Consider the following 24,814-nt stretch of genomic DNA (forward strand, 5'->3'; position numbering starts at 1 on the left):
GCACCATTCGTAATCAACAAAATCTGGAAACTACCTAAATCTCCATCAAGAGTAGAATGGAAAACCTGCTGCCTGTTCATACAATGGAATACTGCATAGCAATGAGAATAAGTGAACTAAACTACATGCAACAATATGGATTCATCTCAGAAATGTAAGACTGGGCAAAAGAAGCTGGACACAAAAGAATACATACTGTATATGATTCCTTTCATAAAAAGTCCAAAAACAAAGCCTGTTGGAGGTCAAAAGAGTAATGAAGGGTTTGGGGTGGGGGGGCAGGAGTTAGTGGATACAGGCAGTTGCTTCTGGGTGGTTACATGGCTATGTTCAATTTGTACAACTCCTCAAGCTGCACACTTATGATCTGAGTACTTTTCTGTATCGCTTCAATAATATATTTTAAAACCTCCTTATCTTTGAAGTACATAATTCTGAATTTAGTTAGTATGCCTGATGTGCTGTGGGTTAATTTCTTCTGCACAAACCAGGGAAAACGCTGATGAATGAAATTATCTCTGACAAGTCTAGAAATGCCTTTCAAATAATCCAAGAAATGAGGAGTTGGTTTTGATCTCATTTTAGGATTAAGAAAAATTACATTATACCCTAAGTCTTTGAATGTGGCTGCGAAATTAAATGCATTTTTCCATAGGAAACAAACAAAATTTTATTACCCCAAAGAGCTAAACCTCCTACTTATGAATAAAGGTATTTTTATGTATCTTTTGTGGACGTCAGTAGGTAGGTAGTATCTGACCTGAGGGTTTCCCAAAGTACTTCCATGTTATTTTCCAGGAATGACTTGGTGTGGCATTTTGCATAGGCCAGGCCAGGAGTTTGGATATTTGGGTCCTACTCCCAGTTATCAATGCTTAGTTAAGTGACCAAAGGCAAGTCACTTTTCTGGGTCCCAGTTGTGTGTGTGTGTGTGCCAGTTGTGTGTGTGTGTGTGTGTGTGTGTGTGTGTGTGTGTGTATAAAGCCTATACTAGATAATGTTTAAGATCCCTTTTTTCTCTATATGCTGCCACTCTACGAGATAGTATTCCTTGGAAAGAGAGTCTCACATCATCTGTGTTCAATGCATCCACACTAGATTATCCAGCCTGTCCCAAATGCTCAGAAGCTCAGCTGGGCCAGAAAGAGAAATGCATGCAACCTGAGCAGATCAAAAAGTTAGTCTACTTCAAACTTTTATCCTTTGAATATTGATTTATTGAAGGGGCAGTTGGCTCTGGAGAGAAATATCCAGTCCTTAACTTCTACTTGAGGGCATTTCTATTGTGCTCTTTCACAGGAGTGCTACCAATTTACTTCTCATCAATTATGTATGCAGTTATCTGGGTTAACTTGGGATACTCAATTTGTTCCAATGACACTTAGAGGTTGGTAGTCTAAGCAGCAGTCCAGACAGTCCACACCTTCACCTGGGGCTTGGTGCTTATGCTCTCCTCTCTAAGAAATGGGGGCTTACCTGCAATCTCTTTTCAAGGAATTGTTTTCCACCTTCCAAACCATATGAATGTTCATAAGGGTAACTCCAGTCTCGAATCAAAAACATGAGTGTCTACAGAAAGGGAAAAAAATTGAAATCATTTCTTATAAAATTTTACCAAAAATTACTACTTTAATAACTGAAGCACCCCTTACTCCCTAAAAACAATCCTTATCAAAAGTTATAGTAACCAAATGGCTTAATACTACTCATAGTTATATCAAGAGCCTACATAAGCCAACAATATTCCCAGCTCCTATACCAAGAAACTACCTCCATTTCAGAATCTCACTGTGTATAAAGAGTCACCACAAGCAATAATACAGGGTATTTTAAAAAGAAACAAAAGACATATCAGGGTATACAGATCATAATTTGAAGTCACGATTGTGTAACTAGAAGACCAACGAACCTAATTCTAGACCAATTGGTTCTTTTCACAGAATTTTTTAGTCCGATATGCTTAAGTTCCTCAACTCAGCACTACTGACACTTTGGGTCAGATAATTCTTAGTTGTGTACGGCTGTCCTACATTCTGTAGGATGTGGAACAGCACGTCTGGCTTCTATAAACTAGATGCCAATGGCATGAACTTCCTCCCCAAAACTGTGACAACAAAAAATGTCTCCAGACACTGGCAAATGCCCTCTGGGTGGCAAAATTACCCCAGTTCAGAAAAACTGATAGAGGCCAAATAGAGTATATTTCATCATATACACAAAATGACATCATAACCTGCCCAAATATTTCACAGAAGTGATCACCTGAGCCAGACAAGACTGAGGCAGAATCAATGTAACCCACTCACAGAATCACCAGTGATGCTATCACACAGGAAGGACTTCACACACTGATGAGCAAACAGGGTGGAGTCATTCTCACCTACTATAACACAACTAACCAAAGAGTACGATGTCTACTTACAAATTACACTTATTTCAAAAAAAGAATCTATCTGAAATTAACTCTGCTTTTTTTTTACATCTCTAACGATAAGACTCCATAGAAGCAAGCAGAGCATATGCTTCTCAAACCAAGGTTAATTTCTGACTTAATATTATGTACCTAGCATTTAAAAGTAATGAAAAAACACATGGGGCAGAGATATAATAAATTCTGAAACTTTTCTATTTGAAACAAAAATAAAGAATAACAGGTCTAACCTCAACTTGTAATATACCACACACACACACACACACACACACGCACATGTACAACCAATAACATTTTCTAGTAGTTTATCACATATAAAAGAAATTCACATGACTGTCTCAAGTTTTGGAAGTAATATCCAGTTAAGAGAAATGTTATTAACCTCTTTAAGTAAAAGTATTAAGAACCAGTCTATATTCATTTGTTCTATTTCCTACCCTGTAAGCTGCTACTGATAAGATGGTGATGACATTACCATAAATTAGTTTCAATTCCACTAGATCTGTTGCTAAAAATGAGTTTCACATAATGTCCTCATATCTCCAGAGATACAAGATGATAGCTTTTCATAGATAAATTTTTTTTTAATGATAAAATATTTATTTACCTGAAATGGCTTCTGGTAGATTTCTTCCATTGCAAGTCTGCCGTATTCTGTAAATAACTATTAAATCAAATTATTTAAAATAATGCCCCCGAAGAGGTTGAAAGAAGACCTGTGTAAAGCTATTCTATATCAGACGACTAGATGTCAGAGCCTTTAAAATCATTTGAAAGCCAAGCATTTAATTTTTTAAGACTGCGTATACTTTAAAATTTCTTCTAGTTAAGAAGTCGTACATCTGTTTAAAACCATATAATGGTCAATCTTCTTACAATATTACAGGTTCTTGGTGTAAAGTCACAACAAAGTGGGAATTAAATTTTCAATACTTTGGCACATATTCTTTGAGACATACATACTTGCAAGTGTTGAAGATCATCTTCTTGAATATTTTGAGACAAATTATACACCTGTTAAAACAAATTTTTGTTTTTATTAGTGTTTTACTTTGAATACCCAGCCGTGTATAACTTTACTTGTGGAAACGAAGGCTATTTTACACCTGAGCACAAATGAATGACTCAGTCACTATCTTAACCAGTGGTCCATGAAAAGAATTTTCTTTTTTCTTAACAGTCAGGATAAAACATTAAGGGGGAAGCAGTGGTGGTAAACTATGTAAAAATCATGAATATACGCATATGGGGCCAAGAAGGCAGCAGACATTTAAAAAAAAAAAGTATATTACATAGTTAAGTTTCTTTAATGTTACGACATGATTTTTTTTTTTTTTAAGTGAAGAGTTTCCCCAACTACCCAACTGTTTTTCTAAGTCAATGAATGTGAAGGGCATAGTTCTCTTGGTTTGGCCAGAAAGTTCGTTCGGATTTTTCTCTGTAAGATGTTACAGAAATCCCAAACGAACTTTTTGGCCAACCCAATACAAAGATAAATTCCTCCCTGGAGCATTCATAGCATATAGTTTATGGTTTATTCAGTGGGTGCCTCAACTAACTTGACTCTAATATTACGGTTATCGTTTTACTTAAGCAAACTCAGTCTAAATAACTTAACATGCAAATTTTACCAGACTGTGGCAGCTAAAACACACACACACCCCACCACCACCACCCCCCACCCCGTAGGTAGCACTCTTCCACTTTCCAAGGCCCATAGACCAGAGCTGATAACGGAAACTTAAGTTCTCTCAAGAAACAGCAACTGGAGAAAAGATTCACTAGGTCCAATCCTTCTGAGTCAGGTCTTTAAAAGATGACCTAGACCACCAAAGGAGAAAAGTGGATGTCCACAGTGGTCACCTCTGCTAGGAAATAACTTATATCTAAGAAAATAGGGTTACTCCAAGTACAGAACAATTTGTTCTAACAGCAAATAAGTGATAATCTACCTTAATCACTTGGAGGTCAAGAATATAAACAGCCAATATAGCCCAGCAAACCTAAAATGATATTCTCAGTTGACTAATTCCAAACAGGTTCTTAAAAAGTAATTAATGATGAGGTGATTAAACTCTAGATTTAAACTTAAAAACTGAAAGAATAACCAACCTATTCTCACCCATATGGGCCTTAGCTTTTAGAAAATAGGACCAGATCCCTTCATTGTCAGGGCCAGGTTGTAAATAGCAAACAGAAAAGAAGATTTGTTTATTGTAGATCATTAGTACTTAGCATATTGTGTTGTACTTAATAGATGCTCAGTAATTATTTTTTGAAAGAATAAATGACAAAGGGATCAATTTGTCATTGATCTATCAGCCAGATAACTTATGTAAGGAAGGAGAGAAATCTAGCCTCAAGAATCAGGAAAGAAGCAATAATAAAAACTAATTTTAGGGACTTCCCTGGTGGTCCAGTGGTTAAGACTCTGCACTCCTGGGACTTCCCTGGTGGTGCACTGGTTAAGAATCCACCTGCCAATGCAGGGGACACAGGTTTGAGCCCTGGTCCAGGAAGATCCCACATGCCACGGAGCAACTAAGCCTGTGCGCCACAACTACTGAGCCTGCGCTCTAGAGCCCGTGCTCTGCAACAAGAAGCCACCGCAATGAGAAGCCCGCGCACCACGATGAAGAATAGCCCCCACTCGCCGCAACTAGAGAAAAGCCCATGCACAGCAACACAGCCATACATACATACATACATACATACATAAATAAATAAAAAGACTCCGTGCTTCCAATGCACGCGGGCACGGGTTCCATCCCTGGCTGGGAAACTAAGATCCCATACGCCGCAAGGTGCGGCCTTAAAAAAGAAAAAAAATTAATCTTCTTGATTATTTAGTTTACAAACCGCTTTCTTATGCATTATCTCATTTGGATCTCATTTCTGACTGCCCACAAAACCACATGTGAGATAGGCAAGATGGGCAAAATCTTTGTTTTACGATAAGAAAGTGGCTGAATGGCTTTACGTGTTTGTCCAAAACCAGTTCTCTTGCTATCATAAAGTTGAATAAACAAGAAAACACCATGGTATAAGTTTTAGGACAGAGAACTTATAATTTAATGCAAGCCACAGAGCCAGCTAATCTGAAGGGCTATAATGCGATAATATAAACACAAAGATGTGGCTTCTGCTTGCCTCAAGAAAATGGCAGTTGTGCTGCCCTGCAAGATCAGAGAAAAAGAGGTAGGACAAACTGAAAAAAAGAGACTCTGAGGGTCCCCAATAACATCACTTAGTTTGTAGTGACATATTCCCATCCCTATAATAAAAAGAATAATCTCTTTTATCTCATAATAATTCCAAAACTTGTTTCCACTCTGACAGCTAGATACACTTCAAATTGAGGAAGAAAGGAAATGGGAACTTTAATAGAAACTGGTCATACATTCCAGATATTAATGGAAAGCACAAAAATTCCAAGACACTGTGATGGTATCACCTATAATCTACCATCCATAAGAAATATTTATCTCAGGAGAAGCACATACTTTTTAAAATATCTGCAAATATACATCTTGATACATCACCAGCTGGACCTAACCACCATACTTCAATAATTCATTTTTCAGCCAGAGAAGTATCAACCACAGATGAGCTCAGGAAACAGAAAGTAAAGAAATAAAGAATGACCTGTGGTGGTTTAATTCAGTGCAATTAGTCTAAATTATACAGAAAAGAGATGGCCTAGCTTGAAGAGACTAGAACTTGACAGAACCCAAATATAACTCTAGGGTACAGCGTAAGTGAAAAAAACAGAAAGGATTTTACCCCTTTCTAAATGAAACAGGTGCTCTAAGTCCTTAGTTTATTATATAAACATCATTAAGGTTTCCTAAATACGAATTATTATGCCTCTACCTCCATTAGTTCAAATAATCATGTACTAGTTGTCATACATATCAAGTAGAAAACTAAATTTAATTACTTGGTTTTGTTGTTTGTTTGGTTGGTTTAGCCAAAAAATAAAGAAACACTCTATATTTTACTGTATATGACTGAATTCAATTGAATTCAATATCAACTGAATATCCTTGAATTCAATTAAGGATAACATGCAATAATATATATTCCTTTAAAAAGAAAAAAGCATAGATGCTATGATGAAATACCAAAGGGATTGGCTATTGGTTCACTGCTTCCCTGGTAAGCACTAAAAGTATGAAATTTCACATTGTAAGCCAGAACAGCAAGCATAGAAATGTAAATGACCAATACTAAATGTAAATAGTTTCTCTAATTTTAATCCTTTTTTTTCCTTCAATCAAAAGGCATTTTGAGATTGTCTGACCTGATCATACCACAGCATCTCTGTATCTCACCTGGACAGAGCTAGTCATAGTGCTCAGAGCAAACACTGTTGCACAATCTTTGATAGTTGACTGGCTATCAAAGGCACCCTGGGTATCCATTAGCAGCACAGCCACCTAGGAATTTAAAAGTTTAAAATACTAAGTAAAAAATTCACCAATAGTGACTATAAAAGTCAAATATAAAATGGTTAATATCAAAATCAGTAATTAAGTCAAGAAAAGTCCTCTAACTTAAGTATCTCACACATTTTGACATAATAAAATCCACATATGTTAAAGTTATCAAATATTAATAGTTCTGTGTTGTTTTGCTCAAGAAAGAATATGGAAGAAAAAAACAGTAAAAAACTATAAAGAGAATCTCACTTTTGTTCCATTAGGTCTGTCGATCACAAACACTTCATTCCAGACTTGTATGCCTGTTGTTTCTCTTTCGCAACCACCTCGCCACGTAAAGCCAGTCAATGGTTCATTGTTTCCACCAATCCAACTTTGAGAATCCTGTTAAAGTCAAGCATAAATAGAAAATAAAACACACAAAAATAAGAACTCAAAAGGAATATAAGAAATCACCCGCTCTTCACAACATTGTAAATCAACTACACTTCGATAAAAATTAAAAGAAATCATCCATTCATTTTATAGATGAGGAAGGTACATCCAGGGAGATAAAATATACTGTAACATTACACAAGTACTTACAAAAACAGTCCCAAATCCCATCTAGGGCGTTTTGACTAAGAGAGATGTGGTCTTCCTCCAAACCTGAACCTTCTCGAATAGCTCTCATTTTCATACTCTAGGTTTCTAATAAGTGGGGTCACACCCACTTCCCTCATTTTGGGAAGATTTCCTATGTTTAAAAATCATAAAAAATAGATACTAGGGCTTCTCTAGTGGCACAGTGGTTGAGAGTCCGCCTGCCAATGCAGGGGACACGGGTTCGTGCCCCGGTCCGGGAGGATCCCACATGCCGTGGAGTGGCTGGGCCCGTGAGCCATGGCCGCTGAGCCTGCGCGTCCGGAGCCTGTGCTCTGCAATGGGAGAGGCCACAACAGTGAGAGGCCCGCGTACCGCAAAAAAAAAAAAAAAAAAGATACTAGCTATTTTGATACCTCCTTGTACAAAACTAAGTTCCAGACAGAATGGCTGTCAAAACAGCGTTGCTCTCTTAGAATAGCTTATACTAAAATGTTTTCACACTGCCTTAATTTTCTCTTTAAAAAATATCAACTTTAAAAATAACCACAAGACTTGTTTGAAACCTGATTCAAACAATCCAGCTATAAAACTCTTTTTCGAAATCAAAAGGGAAATCTGAATCCAGACTGGGTATTATATTAGATGGTGTTAAGTTGGGGTAAAGATGATTGCTTGGTGTGATAATGGTTTTGTGGTTGTATTAATAATAACAATAAAGCCCTTAACTGTTAAATATTCAAGTATTTATGGTGAAAGAATATGCTCAGCATTTGCTTTAAAATATTTCAGCAAAAAAAAAGAATAAAAGGGCAGAGAGAAAAACAGATGAAACAAGACCAGCAAAATGTTGATAGGTATACTGGGGTTCATTATACTCTACTATTTTGGGGTATATTTAAATTTTTCCATAATAAAATGTTTTAACGCACCTCACAGGGCTAGACTGTTATAATTAAATATCATAAAATTATATAAAAGTTACTATACCATAAGGTAATTTATCTAGAAAATTAAATCTGGACTATAATAAATGAGTTAACTTTGACATATATTAAGAGCCCTAGGGAATTCCCTGGTGGCACAGTGGTTAAGAATCTGCCTGCCAATGCAAGGGACACGGGTTTGAGCCCTGGTCTGGGAAGATCCCACATGCTGCGGAGCAACTAAGCCCATGTGTCACAACTACTGAGCCTGTGCTCTAGAGCCAGCGAGCCGCAACTTCTGAAGGCTGCACGCCTAGAGCCCGTGCTCCACAACAAGAGAAGCCACCGCAACGAGAAGCCCGTGCACCATAACGAAGAGTAGCCCCTGCTCACCACAACCAGAGAAAGCCCGCGCGCAGCAACAAAGACCCAACACAGCCAAAAATAAATAAATAAATAAATAAATTTAAAAAGAGCCCTATACTTTAAGTATACTTAAAGCCCATATACCCTTTTCTCAAAGTACCTCCCCCCACAGGAAAAATTCCTTTGTTTCAGAAATACTTCTAATAAGCTTTACTGGATAGTCCAAAATAGATATCAAAGCTCAAATTAGGGGTGGAAAAAAGATGGGTATGGTAGGCTCAATGAGGGATGAAGCAATTTATGAAAACGAGATACAAGGTGGGGGAAAAAAGTGTTGTCCAGACCATCACTACCTAATGTGAAGATCCGTCTTAAACTTCAAACCATCTATAATTATTATTATCCCAAAAAACTCCCATCCCCAGTAGGTTACCAATCCTATTAACTACAAAATTCTCTTGGATTCTCTTCTTCACTTTCAGTATCTTCAACTTTTGACCCTCATCCCTCGGTTGGTCACAAGGCTGCCTGCCACATGGCACAATTCTATTCACATTATATACTATGCACTTGTGCTTCAGGAGGCACCCTTACAGGGATTATGGTCTGCCCCTGGGCTATACTTTAGATGCCCCAAATAGCCTGGAACCTCCCTGTCGTACTCTTCAACCCATCCTTCCCATAGTCACTTAATTTTTTCAACAAGAAATGTAATCTTGCCACTGTCCTACTAAAAAGTCATCTGTGGCTCCCCAATTATTTACAGGACCATCTAGAGACCTGCTGCATACAATCCACCTTTAACTTACTTTTTCTATCTCTGCTCCTGATAGTACTCATAAGTTCCCCCAACACACACACACACACACACACACCCCTCTTCCAGTTTCTACCACTCCAAAAAGGTCACTATTCCCAAATACGTATGTTGTTTAGCATCTCTATACCTTTGTTCCACCCGCTGTCTGCCTAGACTGAGCCAGCTGTCAAGAAACTCCCTCGCTTTGTCACAGCTGTGACAAAGCGAGAGAGTGGCATGGACATATATACACTACCAAATGTAAAATAGATAGCTAGTGGGAAGCAGCCGCATAGCACAGGGAGATCGGGGAGATCAGCTCGGTGCTTTGTGACCACCTAGAGGGATGGGATAGGGAGGGTGGGAGGGAGGGAGATGCAAGAGGGAAGAGATATGGGAACATATGTATAACTGATTCACTTTGTTATACAGCAGAAACTAACACACCATTGTAAAGCAATTATACTCCAATAAAGATGTAAAAAAAAAAAAAAACCAAAAGAAACTCCGACTTTTGTGGACTCTTAAAGCATATTACCGACACTGCAGGTGGTTATCTTTAAATAGCTTTGCACTGCAGTTCTTGTGTGAATACCGAGAGCAAGGGCTGTAAACTCCATTTTTGTTTACAAAACTGTTCCTACCAAAGTGCCTTGCCCTATTCTAGGCTCTCACATGTGGCATCTCATTCCCCAACAATGTCAAAGTGGTATTTAATGAACTGATTATTTTTAAAAGGTCCAACCTACACAAGTAACTTAAAAGAATCTACCCTATTAGAGAAATGTTTTTATTCTACATCTTGTTTCCCTATCTCTCCTATGAGAATGTAAGTTCCATGAAGAAAGAAAGTTTTGTCTTTTTTTTTTCTCTCAAAACATAGAATAGTACTCCCAGAAGAGAGAATAGTGTCTGGCTTGCAGTAGGCACTCAAAATATTTGCTCAATAAATAAATACATTAAAATTTTTAATTATTAAGCTTCAATGTGTTCCCTTTTGAGCATGTGTAAGAGATACCTAAGAAATATGATCCTTTTGGGGACTTCCCTGGTGGCGCAGTGGTTGGGAGTCCACCTGCCAATGCAGGGGACACGGGTTCAAGCCCTGGTCCAGGAAGATCCCACATGCCTCAGAGCAACTAAGCCCGTGCGCCACAACTAGCCCGTGTGCAGCAACAAAGACCCAATGCAGCCATACATATATACATAAATAAATACGTTTACTAAAAAAAAAGAAATATGATCCTTTTAATTATTCCTATAAACAATTACATGAACAAGAGAGTAAAAATAAATTTTAAAAAGTATAGATGACTGATATCATAGGCTAAGATGTTTGTAAACCTTACCCTCTCCAAAGAAACTTTAAAAAGAACTGGTGTCTCATTTAAAAAAATCTATTGACTATATATCATCTCTTCTTAGTTTACCCTGTAATGGAAATGTTTACTAAACTGATTAGTCAAAAAAAGGATGAAAGAAAAGGTAAGTCAGAGAACCTAGCTAATTAAAACCACTAAGTTTTGATATTTCAAAACATGAAATTAAGAAGTCTTGCTATTTCTCTAACATATTGAATACGGATAAATTTAATATATTCATATATACTCATTCAACAAATATTTATTGAACCCCTACCATGTGCCAGCCACTGTTTTAGGTTCTAGGGATACAGCAGTGAAAAAGAACAAACATTCCTGCCCTCAGGGAGCATTCTAATGAATTCTAGAAGCAGCCTTGCTGATAACAGATACTATTTGCTGTCATAAGTTAGTAAAAGCAAACTTAAGAACTTGAAAAACAGTAATCTGATACCATTTACTACTGTAGAGACAAAAAAGGCCTTAAAACTCGAAATTTCTAAAATGATTTTAATCCTCCAGTAAAATTAAAAAATCTTATTGAATAAATCTCAGTTGCAAAAGGCAATATGAAAACACCTGAACTTTAAATGTAGTCAAATATTATAGTGAATAAACATAAACCCTTGCCAAGAAGACTTACCAGTGTAATATAATTATCAACAATAAAGAACCCGGGCTTCCCTGGTGGCACAGTGGTTAAGAATCCACCTGCCAATGCAGGGGACACAGGTTCGAGCCCTGGTCCAGGAAGATCCCACATGCCGCAGAGCAACTAAGCCCGTGAGCCACAACTACTGAACCCGCGTGCTGCAACTACTGAAGCCTGTGCCCCTAGAGCCCGTGCTCTGCAACAAGGGAAGCCACCGCAATAAGAAGCCTGCACACTGCAACGAAGAGTAGTCCCCACTCGCTGCAACTAGAGAAAGCTCACGTGCATCAACGAAGACAACGAAGACCCAACACAGGCAAAAATAAAATAAATTAATTAAAAAAAATTTTTTTTAAAACAATAAAGAACCCCTACCTACTCTAAATAATAAGAAACAAATTCTTATTTCACCATAGGAAAGATAACATTCTCTAGCAACAAAGTGAAACAACAGCTGGTAAACTTGAAACACAGACTTGGTGGTCCAACCAAGGTCTACATGTATCAGACCATACACCCTGTTCCCAATCTTACTGACTCCAATGGGCAGGCCAGAAGAATAAAGGCCCATTCAAAAGCCATAGTAGCTCATCACAGTGAGGAGGAAAAGGGACAAAAAGGATGAAATTACAGACCCAAGTAACTATACAATAAAAGACCAGATCCTTCCTAGTTGTGAAGCATTCCCCATAAAAACATAACAGATGGGACTTTCCTGGTGGCGCAATGGTTAAGAATCCGCCTGCCAATGCAGGGGACACAGGTTCGAGTCCTGGTCTGGGAAGATCCCACATGCCGTGGAGCAACTAAGCCCATGTGCCACAACTACTGAGTCTGCGCTCGAGAGCCCATGAGCCACAACTACTGAAGGCTGTGTGCCTAGAGCCCGTGCTCCGCAACAAGAGAAGCCACCGCAATGAGGAGTCCGCACACCGCAACGAAGAGTAGCCCCCACTCGACGCAACTAGAGAAAGCCTGCACACAGCAACAAAGACCCAACACAGCCAAAAATAAAATAAATTAAAAAAACATAACAGGGCTTCCCTGGTGGCGCAGTGGTTGAGAGTCCACCTGCCGATGCAGGGGAAAACGGATTAGTGCCCTGGTCCAGGAGGATCCCACATGCTGCGGAGCGGCTGGGCCCGTGAGCCATGGCTGCTGAGCCTGCGCGTCCGGAGCCTGTGCTCCGCAACGGGAGAGGCCACAACAGTGAGACGCCTGCGTACCGCAAAAAAAAAAAAAAACAAACAAAAAAAACCATAACAGATGAAAATCTTAATCTGTATAAAACTAGTACCTAATTCTGGAGATAGGTTATTAACATTAAACACACAAATCAGTGGATAGAATGAGTTAATATACACATTCTGACCACCAAACATAATTTACAGTTTTCATTTGAATAGGTAAGAATACTCTACAAGTCCTGGAACAAATTAAGCAACACTAGACTCTTAAAACAGTTTTAAAACTGTCTAACATCTTAACCACCCTCATGTCCAACTCCTCCCTTTTGGGGCTGGACAAACAGATGACATTATGACTGACCCAAGGCACTAGCTCAAACAAGGACAACTATATCAACTTAGGTACACACCAAAGTAGTGTAAATAACCTTTTTTTTAAGGTTCTGGTTAAAAGGTGACCTTGACCTGGAAGACATTATGCTAAGTAAAATAAGCCAGATACAAAATAACAAAATTGTATGATTCTACTTATATGAGGTAACTAGAGTAGTCAAACTCATACAGAAAGTAGAAAAGTGGTTATCAGGGGCTGGAGGAAGGGGAGGAATGAGGAGTGGTTTTTTTTTGTTTGTTTGTTTGTTTTTTTGCAGTACGCGGGCCTCTCACTGTTGTGGCCTCTCCCGTTGTGGAGCACAGGCTCCGGATGCGCAGGCTCAGCGGCCATGGCTCACGGGCCCAGCCGCTCCGCGGCATATGGGATCCTCCCGGACCGGGGCACGAACCCATATCCCCCGCATCGGCAGGCAGACTCTCAACCACTGCGCCACCAGAGAGGCCCAGGAATGAGGAGTTTAATGTGTACAGAGTTTCAGTTTGGGAAAGAAAAAGCTCTGGAGATGCACTGGTGATGATGATTGTACAATAATATGAATATACTTAATGCCACTAAACTGTACACTTAAAAATGATTAAAATGGTAAATTCTGTTATGCATTTTTTAACCAGTTTTTTTTTAAGTGTACTTGAGTGCTACTAGAACAGAAAGGCGAAACACCTCTAGTTATTAAATTAAGGTTTGGCATGGAGATTTGACTTCACAGTCTTCCACTGGACTTCCAGCCTCAGTGCTCCCATATATAAAGCTAATGTAAAAAGCACACCAGCCTCACAACAAGAAAAAAGCTCAATACGAAAATCAACAAACTTTCTTTCTTAGATCAGAGAATTGAGGTCACAGGGCAAACTGCGCACCAATATCTGAGAGACAGGCAAATACAAAGAATCACAAGCTGAGGTCAGTTACCAAGGAGCAGAAGCTGCTGGAGCAACTGGAAGAAACACTTAAATGGTAATTTGGACAAACTGCTGGAAGCTAAGAGTAGACTAGCCTGAGACCTAAGACCTCTCGTGGAGGTTCAGGCTTCATAGGCCCCCACTTTCTTGGGTTTTACCTCAAGGAGCTCCCTGAGGTTTTCTTTGTTTTGTTTTGTTTTGCCATGGCACACAGCTTGCAGGATCTTAGTTCCCTGACCAGGGATTGAACCTGGGCCACAGTGGTGAAAGCACTGAGTCCTAACCACTGGCCTGCCAGGGAATTCCCTGCAACCATTTTCAAGTAAACTCAGGCAAGTAAGCACTGATAGCAGTCCCCATTAACAAAGGCCTGCCCTCCAGGACAAACTACCTTATCAGAGCTTTATCTAAGCCTGGAAAGGGCAATTCATCAACTCCAGCCCCCTCGACCCTTCCTGTCTCAAGTAAGGGGAGAAAAAAAATTGTTAAGGCTAAGAAACCCTGCTGAAGGTCACAGCCCAGGGACTCAGGCCCACTTACAAAACTGAGACTTAATCATAAAATGATATAGCTTTCCTCTCCCACACCTTACCACCACATCAACCAGGCTCCACTACGATGACAGTGGATTACAACTGAGAGAGCTGCAAGACACATTCTATTTAAGGAGTTCTTAGAGAAACCCATGCATAATGGGGGAGGGGGAGAAAACTGAAGTCTCTGGGACTTAAAGCAGCAGGAAACATTAAACACATCTCTGAGCTAGAGCTAGATTAACATAACACCTCACACTAAAAACTTAACTGTCAGTTCCTATTTTGATATTTCATGCCTGACTTTCAACAAAAAAATTACAAGCCATGCCAAAAGGTAAGGAAAAACAGACTGACGAGACAAAGCAACCATCAGAACCAAACTTAGATATGATGCAGATTTTGAAATATGAGGTAGTAAATTTAAAATAACTAGGATTAATATCTTAAGGGCTTTAATGAGAAAAGTAGAAAATGTGCAAAAACAAGTAATGTAAGCAGAGAGATGGAAACTCAAAGAATTAAAAGAAAATGCTAGATATAAAAAACACTGTAATAGAAATAAAGAATGCCTTTAATATACTTAACCACAGACTGGACACAGCCAAGGAAAGAATCAGTGAACATGAATATATATCAATAGAAACTTCCCAAATTGAAATGCATAGACAAAAAAGGATAAGAATATCAGAACAGACCACTCAAGGACTGTGGGACAATTGCAAAAGGTGTAATATAGGTGTGATGGAAATACCAGAAGGAGAAGGGAGAAAAGCGTAAAAGAAACATCAGAAGTAATAATGGCTGAGAATTTTCTAAAATTAATGACAGATACTAAAAAACAGATCCAGGGCTTCCCTGGTGGCGCAGTGGTTGAGAGTCCGCCTGCCGATGCAGGGGACACAGGTTCGTGCCCCGGTCTGGGAAGATCCCACATGCCGCGGAGCGGCTGGGCCCGTGAGCCATGGCTGCTGAGCCTGCACGTCCGGAGCCTGTGCTCCACAACGGGAGAGGCCACAACAGTGAGAGGCCCGCGTACTGCAAAAAAAAAAAAAAAAAAAAAAACAGATCCAATAAAGTCAGAGAACACCAAATAGGATAAATACCAAAATATCTATACCAGGCATATCACAGTCTAACTGCAAAATAACAAAGACAAAAAGGAAATCCTGAACGAAAACAGAGACAAAAAACACTTTACCTGTAGAGGAACAAGGAAGGATAAGAATCACTTTGGACTTCTCACACACAAACAGGAAGAGAATAGAGTGAAATATTTCAAGTGCTGAAAGAAAAAAGCCACCAACCTAGAATTCTGTATCCAGCAAAGTTATCCTACAAAAGTGAAGGAGAAATAGTCTTCCTTAGACAAAAACTGAGGGAGACTGTCACCAGTACACCTGCCTTGAAAGAAATGTTAAAAGTTCTTCCAAGGGAAAGAAAATAATATAGGTCAGAAACTCAGACATATATATAAAAGAATGTCAAAGAAAGACAAGAAAGTAAATCTTTTATTCTTCTTTCTCTTAATTCATCTAATAGACAACTATGTGTATGAAGTGCTAATAGCAACAATGTATTGGGTGATTATGGTACATAACACAGAGGATATTAACAACATCATAAGACATAGGAGGGAGGCATTGGGAATACTCTGTCATAATGTACCTGCTCTACCCATGAAGCCGTATAGTAATATTCTAAAGCAGACTTAGACTAGTTGTAAATGTATATTGCAAACTCCAGGAAACCAGTTTTTTTTTTAATGTTTAAAGAAGTATAATAGATATACTAAGAAAGAACAGAATGTGGAATCATATAAAATAGTCAATTAAAGCTAGAGAAGGCAGAAAAAAATAAAAAAGAACAAACAAGTACAACAAATAGAAAATTACAAACATAAGAAATAACAATCCAATCCTATCAAAAATCACTTTAGATGTGCATGATTGAAATAAACCAATTAAATGACAGAAACTGTCACTGTGGATTAAAAAAAAAAGACCCAAATATTTGTTGTCCACAAAAAAAACCAGTTTAAACATAAAGAAAAGGAATGGAGGAAGATATACCATACTGACACTATTCAAACAATAGCTGGAGTAGCTATACTAATTTCCAACCGAACTGACTTAAGGACAAGGAAATTATCAGGCTAAAGAGTGGTATTACATAATAATAAAGGGGTCCAGAAAAACTTAACAGTTATCTTTAATGTGTATGCACTTAACAACAAAGCATCAAAATACGTGAGGCAAGAACTGAACTGCAAGAAACAAGACAAATCCACTATTATACTTGGAGACTTCAACACACCTCAATCAGTAATTGACAGACCCAGAAGACAGAATATCAGTAAGGATACAGTCGAACTGAACAGCACCAACAATCAAGTGGACCTAATTGACATTATATTGGGTTGGCCAAAAGGTTCCTTTGGTTTTTTCCATGAGATGGTTCTAGTAGTGCTTAGCTGTCTTTAACTTCATTCGAAACAATTTTGTTACATTGTATCGTGACAGCTGTCATACCAGCGTGCCTTTAAAAAAAAAACTTATCAAAGTTGGTGAATTTTTGTGTAGCCATTTTAATACTGAAGATGGAAGAAAAAAAGCCACATTTTTGGCATGTTATGCTTTATTATTTCAAGAAACGTAAAAATGCAACTGAAACGCAAAAAGATTTGTGCAGTGTATGGAGAAGGTGCTGTGACTGATCTGACGTGTCAAGAGTGGATTGCGAAGTTTCGTGCTGGAGATTTCTCTCTGGACGATGCTCCATGTTCGGGTAGACCAGCTGAAGTTGACAGTGATCAAATTGAGACATTAAATGAGAACCATCAACGTTATACCACACGGGAGATAGCCGACATACTCAAAATATCCAAATCAAGCAATGAAAATCATTTGCACCACCTTAGTTATGTTCATCTCTTTGATGTTTAGGTTCCACATAAGTTAAGCAAAAAAACCCTTCTTGACCATATTTCTGACGTGATTCTCTACTTAAACATAAGGAAAATGTTCCGTTTTTAAAACAAATTGTGACAGGTGATGAAAAGTGGATACTGTACAATAATGTGGAACAGAAGAGATTGTGGGGCAAGTGAAATGAACCACCACCAACCACACCAAACACCATTCTTCATCCAAAGAAGGTGATGTTGTGTATATGGTGGGATTGGAAGGAAGTCCTCTATTATGAGCTCCTTCCGGAAAACCAAACGAAAATTCCAAAAAGTACTGACCAAATGAAAGCAGCACTCGACGAAAAGCAGAATTAGTCAACAGAAAATACATACTTTTCCATCAGGATAACGCAAGACCGCATGTTTCTTTGATGACCAGGCAAAAACTGTTACAGCTTGGCTGGGAGGTTCTGATTCATCCGCCGTATTCACCAGACATTGCACCTTCGGATTTCCATTTATTTCGGTCTTTACAAAATTCTCTTAATGGAAAAAATTTCAATTCCCTGGAAGACTGTAAAAGGCACCTGGAACAGTTCTTTGCTCAAAAAGATAAAAAGTTTTGGGTGGATGGAACTGTGAAGTTGCCTGAAAAATGGCAGAAGGTAGTGGAACACAACAGGGAATACGCTGTTCAATAAAGTTCTTGGTGAAAATGAAAAACGTGTCTTTTATTTTTACTTAAAAACCGAAGGAACTTTTTGGCCAACCCAATAGACTCCTTCATCCAACAACAACAGAATACACATTCCTCTCAAACTCATACAGAACATTCCCCAAAATAGGACATATACTGGGCCTTAAAACACACCTTAAAATAAATTTTAAAGAACAGATCATACAAAGTATGCTCTCAGACCACAACTGAATTAAACTAGAAACCAGTAATAGAAACATAGCTGGAAAACCCCATAATACTTGAAGTTTACACAACACACTTCTAAATAACACACGGGTCAAAAAAATCTCAACAGAAATTTAAAAATATTTTGAACTAAATGAAAATGAAAATACAACCCATGAAAATATGTAAAATGCAGTGAAAGCAATAGTTAGAGGAGAATTTATAGCATTGGGTGCATATATTAGGAAAAAAGATCTAAAATCAATCATTTAAACTTCCACCTTAGGAAACTAGAAGAGTAATATAACCTAAAGAAGCAGAATAAAAATACAGCAGACACCAATAAAGCTGAACACAAGAAAACAGCATAACAACACAACAGGGAAAAAAAATTAATGGAACCAAATCTGGTCCTTCGAAAAGATCAATAAAATTGATTTGACAGAGGAAAGACAAATAATAATATCAGAAATCAAAGAGGAAATATCAGAAATCAAAACTACTAATTTCATGGACATTAGAAAGATAGTAAAAGAATATTAAGAACAACTCTATGCCCAAAATTTTGATAACTTAGTTGAAATGGACCAATTATTTGAAAGACACAACCTACCAAACCCACACGAGAAAAAAATAGATCTGAATAGAACTGTATCTACTAAAGAAATTTAATCAATAATTAATAACCTTCAAAAAAGAATGAACCAAATTCAGACAGTTTCACTTGTAAGTTCTACCAAACATTTAAGGAAGAAATGATACCAGTTCTCTCTAAGCTCTTGCAGGAAATAGAAGTAGAAGGCACACTTCCTAACTCATTCTATGAGGCCAGTGTTATCTCAATACCAAAACCAAATAGAGACATAACAAGAAAGGAAAACTAAAGATCAATATATCTCATGAACATAGATATAAAAATACTCAACAAAATATTAGCAAATTGAATCCAACATTGTATAAAAAGAATTATACACCACAACTAACTATTCCAGGGACACAAGGTTAACTCAACATTCAAAAAATTAATAATGTGATCCATCACATCAACAGGCTCAAGAAAAATCATATGATCACATCAATAGATGCAGAAAAAGCATTTGACAAGATCCAACATCCATTCATGATTAAGAAAACAAAAACCCTCTCAGCATGCTAGAAACAGAACTTCCTGAACTTGATTGAAAAACATATACAAAAATATTCTACAGCTAACAACATACATAGTGTGAAAACCTAGATGCTTCTCCCTAAAGATTAGGAAAGAGATAAGGATATTTGCTCTTATCACTTTGTACTCAACATTGTACTGGAGACTCTAGCCAGGACAATTAGCTAAGAAAGAGAGAGATAAGAGGTACTCAGATTGGAAAGGAAAAAGGAAAACTGTATTTACAGGTGACATGATCTTATATATAGAAAACATTAAAAAGTCCACTAAAAAACTATTGGAACAGAAACTTCCTTGGGGTGCAGTGGTTAAGAATCTGCCTGCCAATGCACGGACACAGGTTTGAGCCCTGGTCGGGGACAATCCCACATGCCACGGAGCAACTAAGCCCGCGTGCCTAGAGCCCATGCTCTGCAACAAGAGAAGCCACTGCAATGAGAAACCCGCGCACCACAACAAAGAGTAGCCCCTGCTCGAGGCAACTAGAGAAAGCCCATGCACAGCAATGAAGACAAAATGCAGCCATAAATAAATAAATAAATAAATTTAAATAAATAAATAAATAAATGAAAATTGTTCACTTAAAATGATTAAAAAAACACTACTGGAATGAATAAATGAGTTGAACAAGGTTGCAGGATACAAGATCAATACAAAACAATCAACTGTATTTCTGTAAACTTGCAACAAACAATCTGAAAATGAAATTAAGAAAACAATTCTGTTTATAACATCAACAAAAAATGAATAAATTTAACAAAAGAAATGTAAAACATACTCTGCAAACTACAAAACATTTTTGGAAGAAATTAAAGAAGATCCACATAAATGGAAAAACATCCCATGTTCAAAGATTGAAATGCTTAATATTAAGATGGCAACACTACCCAAACTGACCTTTTAGATTCAATCCAATCACCAACAGAATCCCAGCTAACCTCCCATAGATACTGACAGACTAAGTCCAAAAATCATATGGAATTGTAAGGGACCTAGAACAGACAATCTTGAAAAAAGAACAAAATAAGAGAACTCATTTCCTGTTTTGAAAACTTACTACAAAGCAAAGGTAATCAAGACAGTCTAGTACTGGCATGAGAACAGACATACAGACCAATGCAACAGAACTGAGAGTTCAGAAATAAAGCCACATATCTATGGCCAACTAGCTGTCAACAAGGGTGCCAAGACCATTCAATGGGGAAAGAATAGCCTTTCCAACAAATGGTGCTGGGACAACTGGATAGGCACATACAAAAAAAAATGAAGCTGAACCCTTACCTCATACCATTATCATTCATTATTATATATTAATGTATTATATATAATTAGTGAATATATGTTACATTAACATATTCATAGAATTATAGCATTATTCATAAGCCAAAAGGTGGAAACAACCCAAATGCCCACTAACGATGAATGGATAAATAAAATGTGATATATGTATACAATAGAATATTATTCAGTCTTGGGCTTCCTGGTGGCACAGTGGTTAAGAATCCACCTGCCAATGCAGGGGACACGGGTTCGAGCCCTGGTCTGGGAAGATCCCACATGCCACAGAGCAACTAAGCCCATGCGCCACAACTACTGAGCCTGTGCTCTAGAGCCCGTGAGCCACAACTACTGAGCCCATGTGCCACAAGTACTGAAGCCCACGTGCCTAGAGCCCATGCTCCACAAGAGGAGCCACTGCAATGAGAAGCCCACGCACCACAACAAAGAGTAGCCCCCACTCGCCACAACTAGAGAAAGCCCACACGCAGCAATGAAGACCCAACGCAGCCAAAAATAAATAAATAAAATAAATAAATTTATTTTAAAAATAAATAACCGATTAATTCCAACAGGACATGAAGGAATTTTATTCTAGAAAAACTTGTAATTCACTTCTCAAGTTTACAAAAGACTGATTTCTTTCCTTCTATATTTCAAGCAAAAACAACCTATTTTCATAATACAAGTAGCAGCTTAAAAAAAAAAACTGTGTAGGAAGCTATTTACTTTGCAAGAAAATGAGACCTAAAAATCAGAATTTCCCCTGTAATTTGGAAATGTTTGGTAACAACCTCAGAATATTCTTGGTTTTAAGAACTTAGCTACTGAAGTTTTTGTTTTTATCCAACAGAAAAGAGCTCACATTCAGCTGTTATGATTCCTTTACTAACTAATCAAAATTAAAACATATCTATTTCTAAATCATGAAGTAAAATATTTACATTTGGCTCCTTTAGTGAACTGCTTTACATAAATTGACTCAGGTCAATACCGAAGACATACGAAATCAGTACAGTAGGCCCTCCTGATGTGAAACCCACAGATACAGTGGGCTGACTGTACTACGCCATTTTATATAAGGAACCTGGACATCCAGGGATTTTGGCATCCACTGGAGGTCTTGGAATCAATACCCACCCCAATCCTGCCCCCACTCTGGGATACCTAGGGACGACTGTATAAAGCCACTGTTCATCTCCTACCTTCTTCAACTACCAACCCATCTTTGCAGGCATATAGGTTAATGAAATATTCCAAAACTATCCCACTGGTTTTTCTCCTTTACCTTAATCTCCTAGGAAAAGCATGACCCACCACTAAGTCAGTATAAGTAGAAGCCTGTTATTCCTCCAAATCAAACACTGTTTAATGTGATTTTCAATTGACAGAATAAGATTATCTACATCAGGAATCCTATATGGAAACCTTATGAATGAAAATTAATAAAGACATTTAGCTTAGAAACCACTAACTAGGTGTGTAGCCTCAGGTCCTCCTTAACATTCTGTGGCTTCAGTATCTTACCCACAAAGGAGGAAATTCTATTAGTTCAGAGATTACAAATATATGACACGTGTGGGCTGCTACGCCCCCTCTGAACAGCCACTACTAATTGATAAGAGATCAAATAAGAAATGGCACCTGGGCTTCCCTGGTGGCACAGTGGTTGAGAGTCCGCCTGCCGATGCAGGGGACACGGGTTCGTGCCCCGGTCCGGGAAGATCCCACATGCCGCGGAGCAGCTGGGACTGTGAGCCATGGCCGCTGAGCCTGCGCGTCCGGAGCCTGTGCTCCGCAACGGGAGAGGCCACAACAGTGAGAGGCCCGCGTACAGCAAAAAAAAAAAGAAAAAGAAAAAGAAAAAGAAATGGCACCTAAGGTGAAACTTGCTAGACAAGTGATCTAAGCTTCCTTCCCCTTCTAACATTCTGTCTGTGACCTACTTGGAATCAAATACATTTGCAGTGAACAGCTCAGACACAGATAGAAACAAAATACACAAGCTAACTTAAGGAGTTAGAGCCTCAAAATACAGAAATTCTTTATCATCTTTAAACGTACAGACTTTATTTTTTTAAAGAATAAGTCACTATTTATACATTTCTCTATTTCAGATGTAAAATTCTGGAAAATAATCAAGTCTAAGTGGAAAAACCTTAAAATACTATATCTTTCTCAATTTCCAACTTGTGTAAAATAGTGTTCTTTATCATGAACTACATTCTTGATACTCAGGCATGCTTGAACATGCCTGAAGAGATCCCTATGGAAAGAATATTGAAAAGCTTCCTGAAAATCAACTAGGAATGTTTGCCTTATTACTTATCTCAAGTAGGATGCATATCCAGTTACAGATTTACACAGAACTTGTAAAGGTGAACACCCTGACAGACATTTAGACAATTATATAATTCTGTCAAAGTGTTATTTCTAGCACCTTCATGTGGCCTTCTGAATGTCTAAAGCCTCCTCCTATAAAGCCCTTCCCCCTAAGTGCTCCACTACAAATTTCCAATTCCTCCTTCTTGGTTCCTATCAAACTCTCATTCCCTCAGCCCAACTTTCAACTGTTAGAAAACTACTCTGACTCCAGCGGAAAAAAAAATTTTTTTTTTTTTGCTTTTGTTCAGGGGAGAAAGTCAAAGTCAGGGAGGGGGAGGGAAATAATTGTCTGGTACCATCAAAAAGTGAAAATGTGTAGAGAAAGGGTGATTCATCAGTCAAAATAGAAAATAAGTTCTTACTATGGGCCAATTATCGTGCTAGGCATGGGAGATATGGTAATCAAGATAAGGCCCACTCCTGACAGTAAACTAGCCAGGAAAAATAAGTAACTAAAGTAGTATCAATGAAACATAGGACCTGTGCCATATGGTCATAACACAGTCTTAGAAACCAAGGAAGGCTTCCTACGAAAAAAGATTAGCCAACAGTACAGCAACATTTGACAGATAACACGACATACTCGAGGAACTGCAAAAACTATAGTATACCTGACATACAGAGACAAGGGATGAGACTCAGAGATCATGGAAGACCATGGAAGTCACTTTAAGGAACTGAACCTTATCTCAAAAAGTAAGTCTCTGAAGGAGACTTATTTGAGGAGCATAAGTATACCTTTATAGAAGTCTCTATCAGCCTACTTCACCCACTGTTGTAAAGGCGATTGAGAAGGGGAAGGTGTGAGGAAATAACAAAAAGCAAGAGACTGAACAGTGCTTCAGAGACTTTAGAGTATACTCAGACATCTTAGGTTAGAGCTACAATGCTTGGAACACAGGTGCTCAATCATATGCCTCAATATGTACTACATGCAAAAAGGAATTATGGAGATGAAGAAGAATCAAGAGCTCAAACAAACTTACATTACTGTCTTAACTGAGAAGTCTTATCAAGAACTGTATTTTCGTAAAATTAAAGATACAGCTCTTACTGTTTTTTGTCTATTATTTTTAAACAATATTGGTTGGTAATTTTTGTTTTTAACTCAGTTCAATTTAAAAGACACTATTCACCTTGTTATACATATATCTAAGCATGAAGTCCAGTAGAAATGATTTCCCTTTACGAAAAGCTCCTGCCACGGATACCACTACTATGTTAAGATCTCGTATGTGCTCCTGTAGCAATATCTGCTCCAAAGCTTCTTCATCAAGCTCAAAGTTATGGTCATCTTCATGTGCAAGAACAATCTGTACTGGACATGGTTTCTTCATAACCTCATCAGAGTTTACTAGGTCATCATCTTCATAATTCTCACCTAGAGTTAAAAAAGAGAGAAACAGGTTACCTTAATTCCTGCATTCTAAACTTTTCCTAAAGGATCACAACTAAAGCAAAATTTCAAATAACTTCTCCTCCATTATAGGTCATTTGGAAATAGTTACAAAAAGGGATGCTCAAACACACACTGGATTTCTCACTTCCTCTATAATAGGACCAAGAATACCAGTCAGTTTCCTACTATATACAGAGATA

General features: G+C 38.0%; 1 protein-coding gene across 3 annotated transcripts in view; it reads right to left on the minus strand.

Moving 5' to 3' along the window:
• ATL2 (atlastin GTPase 2) overlaps positions 1 to 24,814 on the minus strand; it is a 65,203-nt gene that overhangs the window by 9,414 nt on the left and 30,975 nt on the right. For all 3 annotated transcript variants that reach the window (XM_082642814.1, XM_082642813.1, XM_082642815.1), the window contains exons 2-7: positions 24,352 to 24,596; positions 7,123 to 7,257; positions 6,766 to 6,870; positions 3,395 to 3,445; positions 3,039 to 3,095; positions 1,477 to 1,569 (exon numbers count right to left, since the gene is read on the minus strand). In XM_082642814.1, coding sequence (XP_082498940.1) covers positions 1,477 to 1,569; positions 3,039 to 3,095; positions 3,395 to 3,445; positions 6,766 to 6,870; positions 7,123 to 7,257; positions 24,352 to 24,596 — 686 coding nt within the window. The remainder of the gene's footprint in view (positions 1 to 1,476; positions 1,570 to 3,038; positions 3,096 to 3,394; positions 3,446 to 6,765; positions 6,871 to 7,122; positions 7,258 to 24,351; positions 24,597 to 24,814) is intronic.

The sequence above is a fragment of the Mesoplodon mirus genome (assembly GCF_964341445.2).
Source record: "Mesoplodon mirus genome assembly, chromosome: 14".
Taxonomy (NCBI): domain Eukaryota; kingdom Metazoa; phylum Chordata; class Mammalia; order Artiodactyla; family Ziphiidae; genus Mesoplodon; species Mesoplodon mirus.